Here is an 8,575-nt window from a genome sequence, read left to right as displayed (position 1 = left end):
GAGCAGTCAGGGTACCCTGGGCAGTTCACCCACCTGGAGTGGAAGTAGTAGTGGCACCCTAGCCTGCTCTCAGAGCAGTGGAGTCTGCTGGAGTGCTGCCTTTCCCCAGCACCTAAAATTTATTTAGGGCAATTTTTAGTAAAAGTCATAGACAGGTGACAGGTCATCTTAACCATAGTTCTCTCCAGCAAAGTGACAGAGTCCCTGTGTGCCTACCTGGTCATCAACAGTTTATGGAATTTGCTTTGGTCACAAGGATGTCACAATAGTGCTTGTGTAAGTTTAACTGGAAGTTCTGGTTGACAGACTGAGAGGCCATCTATCTCTCAGTACTGGAGCTAGTTGGAGAAAGGATTGAGAGAAGGTGTTGAGGAAAGACTAAACCATGAATACATTTGTGAGTGAACAGGAGGTAATTGATAGAGGTAAGGGTCACTATTGTATTTTTTATATCCAACCTGTATCCACACATACACATTCAAGAGCATGGGTGCATAGAAACGTGTAATATTCTCCATTGATATGACCAGATCATTAGCTGCTGTAAATCCAGTGAGCCTCTACTGACTTCCCTTTTAATTGACTTGAGTTGAAGGACTGGCCTACAGCCTCTGAACCTGGAAACTTTCCTGACAACCTGTGTCACTATTGGATGTTATGGGGAAGGTCTTCTTTCCTTTCTCCAGTTGTTTTATGTTTAATATGGGTCCTTATTTTATGACTTCTGCATCCTTGGAGCCAAAATCTAGTGGTGCAAAGCATCAGAGATGGGAGAAATTAGAAGAGAAAACACAGAAGGACTTCTCTTCTAGCTGACTGTGTCTAGACTACAAAGTTCTATCACTTTTCTTTTGAAAGAGGCTTTTCTGACAGTTGGCCCGTCTACACTGGGCCAAATGTCAGAAAAAAAGCCTCTTTCAGAACATCCCTTCTTCCTCGTAGAACGAGGTTTACTGAGATGCTGAAAAAACATGTCTGCTTTTCCAATATTTTTTTGGAAAAGCAGACGCATTCCTTGGACGTGGCAGAGCTTTTCTGGGATATCTCTGGTATCCTGGAAAAACTCTGCAGTCTAGATGTACCTGCTGTCTACTTAAGATATTAAGTGGATAGCTAGCATATTAAATGGAGGATAACAAAGCGTTTCTTAGCAACACTAGTGCTCTTAATCCTTCACCATTACTATTGCAACTGTATGGGCAATGTAAGTTACAGTTCTGATTCCATCTGCATCTGGGTGTTGGAATCGAAGGGTAAGGATGGGTAATCGCCTAATCTTGAGCAATCTTTCATGGGAAGGGTAAATTCTGATCAATTCCTCCTCCATGCCTTGGAATGCTGTTACAATGGAGACAGATAAATATGGCATTTCAGATTTCTTGTTAAATATTAAGTCTCCAGGAGAATTTCTGCTGAGAGACACATGGGAGATAAAATCCTGATTTTATTAATACATCAACTATTTCACAGTTTCATAGAGTTTAAGGCTGGTAGGTCATTCGATCATGTACTTTAATCTTCTGTATGTCACAAACCATTACGTTTCACCTAGCAACCCTATGCTGAAACCAAAACTTGTCTTGGACTAAAAATTGTCACTCTTGAAGGGTATGTCAACACAGCAGTGTTAATTTGGAATAACTGATGTTATTGCAAAATAACATAGTCCGCATCTACCCAGCAAGCCATTATTTCAACATAATGTCAAATAATGTCAAGCTGGAGGACTTCTTTCTCCGACTCCTATAACCCGCATTTTATGGGGAGTAAGGGAAGTAGGAGGAAGAGTGCTCTTTCCCCGACTTCCTGCTGTGTAGACAGCGCCAAAAGCTGAAATAAACTATTTCAACTTAAGCTGCACAATTGATAGCTCAAGTTGTGTAGCTTATTTCTGCTTTAGCCCTGCTGTGTAGATGTGCCCAAGGCCTAGGAGACTAAGATGCTGTGTGCTGCAGACAGAGGATAGGAGAAACTGAAATGCTACTAATGCCTGAGGCCTTTGCAATGGTAGAGAAATGATTAGGTCAGAAAAGCCCTGATGATCCTGGTGGTTGATCAGTGCCCCATACTCCCGAAGAAGACAAATTCCCAACCTCCCATACAATAATCCCTGCTAGTCTGACCCAGGGAAAATTCCTCCCCACCCTCAGATCTGGAGATCAATTGCATTCTGACCAATGTTCTCTCCAATTCTACGTGTAAAATACATTTTATGTGCATTGAGGCATGTAGGGATGTGTACAACCATTAGAAACACATGTCTGCCACCCAAGTGCTCAGTTTACAGGTAACACTGATCCTGACTATGTGAGCAAGACTTACCAAGACTTAATCTCTGAGGCTTCACATAAAGGTATGGGGCAATCACCCTACCCATGGAAAACACCTAGCTAGATAATTTCATGGAGGTTAGGTCCATAAAAGGCCAGGGGATAAAATGGTGTCCTTGGCCTCTGTTTGTCAGAGGCTGGAGAGGGATGGCAGGAGATAAATCGCTTGATCATTGTCTTCGGTCAACCCTCTCTGGGACACCTGGTGCTGGCCACTGTCGGCAGACAGGATACTGGGCTAGATGGATCTTTGGTCTGACCCAGTACGGCCGTTCTTATGTTCTTATGTTGTGCATTGGGGGAAAATCTTTTAGGGTCTCTAGAGGCAACTGGACAAATACCTATTCCATGTGTCTTCTCTGCAAGTATTTAAATTACCATAAAATAAAACTGAAGCCTTTTTTCAAAACAGAGTGCATAAAGTTTGACTTCTAAATTCATACAGTGGGGTCTTTAAAAAGTGGCTTGATTTTCAAGAGATACTGAACCCCTAGAAGTTCTTTGCACCATCCATAGGTAATTCTGGGTGCTCAGCACTTTTGGAAATGACACCCTGACTAAGCAAAACACTTCAGCATGTGTTTAACTTTAGATTTATTTGTTGGCATTGAGTTAGGCATGTGATTAATTTGTTGAATCAGGATGTAGGCGTGTTAATATGGATTTAGGAGTTTTAGTTTAGGCATCCAGTTTTAAAAATCTTGGCTATAAATTATTCTGTGTGCTATCAAAATGCCTAAATTAATAGTAAAGGTGGAAAAGATTATTTTATGTGGGGATCTTATTTAAAAGGAGCAGCTTTTCCTTATTATAATCCGTCCCCCCACAATAGGTCTGCAAACAGATATGGTCACCATGAGGGAAGAAAAGGATTTGCATGATTCCCAGGTCCACTTATCACCATGTCTGGTCTCCTACAGAGTCTTTACTAGATAGTGAATTAAAGACACAAGCACTGAATCCCAACATCAATGATAACCAGCAGAATCCTTTCCTTTAATTTCAGCTGTTTACAGCGAGGTTGTTTTCCTCCTGGACCATATGGACGATCAAGATAAGGCCTCTATTGCCCTTGAGATTGTCAAGATAGCTGAGACCAAACTGGCTGTCGTTGTGACTGTTCTGCTAGAAAAACTTCAGCAGGATGAGGTAGGGCAGTTTCATCAAATCACATCTGTTTTCCATGTTTCCACTCCAAATTCTGTTTGACTTCATGGAAGTAATTCAATACAGAACTTGGCTCAGCCCACCTTCAGTGTAATCAGTATTTACCCTTCTGTCTTCATGCAAAACTCATCATGCAAAATTCTGTTACAGATCAGGATGATATAATAAAGAGACACTCAGAGGAGCACTGTCCTTTTGTACACACTGGAGTACCTGGGCTGTATATTATAAAAGTGCACTGTAGGGGTATCTATAATCTCTTATAGCAGTATTTTGTCCTCCTTTAGCATCTTCATCCAAAAACCTCAAAGCACTTACCTACTTACTCATGAATTAGGTTTTACAGCACCTTTGGGAGAGTGATAAACATCCCCATTTACTGATGGGCTGTGTCATGGGGAATTAAATAACTTGCTCAACACCACATAGTGAGTTAGTAGAAGAATGGTGAATAAAACCCATGTGAACTGACTCTCTGCTCTAAACCCAAGACAACACTTCTTAATTATAATGACATATGATTGGGATATAGCTTTGAAGGGTTCTTAAATAATCCAAACCCCTTTTTCTTTTATTAATACTCGCATCCAGCAAAGTCCATTTCTCTATTAAGGGTCAACACAGAAGGCATTTTAGTTTCAAGTACCAGGAAGCCAAGACAAGCAGTTCATTTCTGGCTCGCTTGAATAGTGTGGGGCTCTTGTATTCATAAGTTATCAATTATGATTTTCAATTAAAAATCCTCCTTACATTTAAAAATGAATGGAAAGAGGCAGAGCCTCTCCCCACTAGAGCAGTAATAATAGCAGTTTGCAGCAGCATCCTTTAAAAGCACAACCACTGGAATGTGTAGCCAACCATTGGCTTTGAACATTCCAAAGTGCTTTATGACCTTAGCAGGCAGTTCACACCTTCAGCTGCCTGAATTCAGAGTTATAGACTCACAGGAGACAGATGTGAAAGGCTTGTTGGATCATCCAATTTCCCAGCAGTGCCTTTTTCATTTTTTTGGGCCAAACCAATTTTAAAAGCTCCTAGTGACTGGGTTTCCACCACTTTCCAATGAAGACTATGTAATAACCTGATAGATGTCTTATAGCTGGGGCATTTTTCCTGATGTTAAAGTCTAAATTTTATGTCTCTGATACTGCCCCCTGCTGTGCAATGTACGTGCTGCAGGGTAAGAAACACTGACTCCTAAGCATCCTCACTCCACAGTGCATGCTATGCAGCAAGGAGGTGGTGGCTGGCTGGAGTAGGCAGTCACGGTTGTGCTGACTCTGTGGAGGAGAGCTGATCTGATCTGAGCCCAGGGGAGTCCAGTTGTTTTCCCACTGTGATGTGATACGATTTATTTTAGATCCAAGAGAAACCAGGACACTCCAGGGATACTTAACCACTTTCTTATTTATTGCAAGCTTTAAGCAGTTATTACAGTTGTTTAAGTTTTACAAGCCTTAAAAACAATTATTACACAATTTAAACCTTAAATGCCATACATTCTAAAGCAATAATATAGTGCAAAGCAATGCAAAAGCAATTAATAAAAGAGCTACTATAATAAAATAATAAAGACTAGTTCACTTACACTTCACCCGTATGCCACCTACAGTAGCAGGCAGGAGGTCATGGTTCCTTTTCTTCCCATGCATTGGAACACCATGCACTGGATCACCGGTGTGAAGGGCCTATTTACTTCTAGTTATATCGAGCAGTACCTGTGGGTCAATCCTGCTCATTCCCTCCCACTGATTGTTCTTACTAAGCCCATTTTATAGCAAAGCGAGACTTGGTTGTTCTAATAATATTTACCAATTGATTACGTATTGTGTAGGATATGTAACATGCCCAATACCCTATCTGGAGTACATCTTGTCACTCAGGATGTTGCTGCTATGTGCATAGTTGACAGTTGTATGGCTGCATCTGTAATTTGTGGTTATCAGAAACAGAAGTACCTGTACAAGATTGCTTGCCATGTGTTCTTGACATAGTCTCACGTACCATGCTTCATCTGCATTGTTATGCAAAACATTCCTTCCTCTCACAGCTTCTCCCATGACCTTGCCTGCATGCTTATGTGCACCAGACTTGAGACAGGCCTGGGTTTTGCTTGTTAGAGATCTGCATGTGTTAAAGGGAGACATGGCCATTTACTGTCAAGGCAGGCTCCCCTACACCCACCCAACCTCACCCTGACGCATGAGGTCAGATCCCATAGAGGTTGCAGGTCTCTATTTAAAAGTCAGTTCTGCTGGCCTCCCTGCACTTTTTAAAATTTTCTCCTGAATTACTTCCAAGCTGTTGATCTTTTCTGGGGAATGTGGTGCCAAAAAAGTGAAATAAGCCAGAAGCAGTCACACCTCAGATGAACAATGAGAAACTTCCTGCTTTATGACAAGATTCCTGTATGTAACAAACCCAACCCAGATGGCTGACTTTTTTTTTCACTGTCACTCCAGGTCACTTGTTGTTTCCCACTTTTCTCCCTCTCATTATGTCAGTTATATTGACCCCCTCTCTAGGTGCGCTAGTTTGCAGTTCTCTGAAATCAGTCTTGTTCTGCTCAGGTTTCTAATTTCTCTGTGCCCCTCTTTATTATTTCTCTGTCACAACTCATACCTTCAACTCCTCCATATTTAGTATCATCTGTGAATTTCAACTTTGATGGACCCCATAAAAGAGACCTTCAAGTGTGCTACTGTCAATGTAGAGGTAACTCCTGAGCTAATTTTCCCTAAAAGCTGCAGAAGATTTACTGCAGGAGTTGGGTATTTTATAATTGTATTTACAAATTCTGTCTGGAGTGGATAAAAAAGGGCAAGATGCTAATAATAACAACAACAACAATAACAATAATAATAACAATAACAATAATAATAAACAAAATTAGATAAGGGGGCAGTGCAGGACCCTTATTCTGATTAAAAAATTTGTAAATTGCTCAGCTTCTTCTGAAGTGCTGCTAGCTGGGGTGATTGTGGAGGGCATAGCAAGTTTTACACCAATGAAGACTAGGGGTTACTTGAGTGAGTATGCAGGCTGTGGAATCAGTGTGGTCTAGTGGAGAGGACTCCAGATAGTGAATCAGAAGACCTGAATTATTTTCCTGGCTATTGATCTGCTCTTTTAGCCTGGGCTAGTTGTTTCATGTTTAGATTGTAAACTCTTTTGGGCAGAAGCTTATTAGCGTAAGTGTTACTATATTGTGTTACTATATTAGCTTATAGCATTACTATATTGTCATCAAGGAAACATTTTCCCCAATTGTTCTTTTATGTTTTGTCCCCAGAAAAACAGAGTAGACATGTACTGTATCCTGGAGAAAGTATTTCAGCAGGATGCCCAGGTCCTAGAGAGAAGGCTACTGAGAAAAATAATAACACTTGCCTCAAACCACATGAGAGAGACTCAGGTAAGTTAGACTAACGGAAGTGTTGGAGCATAAGCTTTTGTGGTCAAAGACCCACTTCACTGCTTTTGCAGATTCAGACTAACACGGCTACCCCTCTGATACTCAGGTAAGTTAGTTTTCCCTATATGCTAATGACAGGAATGAAAGCTTAAACTAATTAAAACATTTTTTGTAAACTATATACTGAAACTCCAGGATTGATGACTGCTAGGGGCCCACAGATCCCCACACCGTCCTCCAGGAATCCCAGGTCCTAAGCAGCATGTGACTAGTTTCATCTTGTTCAAGTTACACATGTGCTTAAGTGCTTTGTAAGGTCAGGATATTGTGACATATATCAGAAGCAGAGAGGCCTACCGTTTCTTAACAAGCAAGTTTTTTGTGAAGTCTACTAGGGATTTCATTATTGATACTGATTTTCTGTGGAAGGTGCTCTGATACTATGGTGTTAAGCAGCAGGATGAAACCTTAAAACAGAATCTGAGCTATTTCCAAAAGAAGCAGTATTTGGATTTAGGGTATAGTTTATTCAGGAAAATTCTCTGAATATCTTGAAGCTGCCCACCTCCTCTGAGGGAAAAATATCATGTCACTATGATAGCCAATCATCCACCACAAATAGCTAATAGCGAATAGTCTAAGCAGCTTGCAAACAACTGAAAGGCTGACAAGTGTTTAGCCAAACGATTCAATGATTATTTATGACTAATGATTCTGTTCACAGAAAGTTGGGTGGAAAACAGAAATAAAAACTTGATTCATTTGAGCAGCATTGGCTGGTGTAGTTGGCTTTAATCACTTCAGTCTCTCTCTTTTTGTATTTTTTAAGGAAGCAACAAATGAACTAAAAGTGGCAGCGAGCAACACATTAGTGGCTCTGGCACGCTGCTATTTCAATGAGGTGATGTATGAGCTTCAATGTCATCTGAAACCACTGGAGCTGTCTGACGAGTTCACTTTGATTACACTGGGCAACCTATCATCAGCCTATAGTATGTCAACTTCCATCTTTTGTTTCCAAGTTATTGTCTTCCATTTAAGGACAGAGGTTCACGCTCTGTACAGCTACACAAAGTGCTATTTGGGGGGGCATGAGATGAACTGGTGTGGCTGGTTCTAGTTGCTAGACCATGAGCTATCCACACCAAGGTGCAAGCTCTTATGCCCCATTTGAAGTTCTTAAAGGACAAGATTGAGGAAAATCAGGTCTAGTGGAGCTCTTCTCCATTCCATTTCTCATCTCTCCCCAGTGCTCTCTCTCCTACTCTGGGAGAGGATTGGGCATCTGGCACAGCTGCACATTGGTGGAGAATGCTCCTCCTCAGGGTAAATCCCCCACTGATTTTTTACTGCTGCCTTATCATTTGTGTACGCAGCACAAAATGACCTAGGAGCCCATAGCATCCGACCCAGCGGTGTTTCTAAATGCGATAGTAAGAAGGCAGATAACAGTCAATTGTCTGTCTTCCTTTTCTTCTGGTCCTGCTTTTCAGCACTCAAGTGCATTCCTTTTGTGGGAATGACCCTGTACAGCATGAGCTCCATGCGGATGTTAGTCGACGAGAGCAGGCTGAGGCAAGCATTTTGTGGTGGTAAGTGCCAGCACTTATTGTAGATGTCCAAAATGGATATTTAGGGGCCTTGGTACAGAGTTAAGTGACTG

General features: G+C 41.3%; 1 protein-coding gene across 1 annotated transcript; it reads left to right on the top strand.

Moving 5' to 3' along the window:
• Positions 1-301: 301 nt before the first annotated feature.
• LOC149526020 (maestro heat-like repeat-containing protein family member 2A) lies at positions 302-8,032 on the top strand. Its single transcript, XM_089779410.1, has 4 exons — positions 302-425; positions 3,337-3,479; positions 6,790-6,912; positions 7,742-8,032. Exons 1-4 carry the CDS (start codon positions 386-388, stop codon positions 8,030-8,032), a joined length of 597 nt encoding a protein of 198 aa, XP_089635536.1. The 5' UTR covers positions 302-385.
• The last annotated feature ends 543 nt before the right edge of the window (positions 8,033-8,575 follow it).

Source organism: Pelodiscus sinensis, chromosome 1 (assembly GCF_052426305.1).
Source record: "Pelodiscus sinensis isolate ZL-2025 chromosome 1, ASM5242630v1, whole genome shotgun sequence".
Classification (NCBI taxonomy): domain Eukaryota; kingdom Metazoa; phylum Chordata; order Testudines; family Trionychidae; genus Pelodiscus; species Pelodiscus sinensis.
The sequence above is the reverse complement of the archived record's forward strand: the minus strand, read 5'-3'. Positions and strand labels throughout refer to the sequence as shown.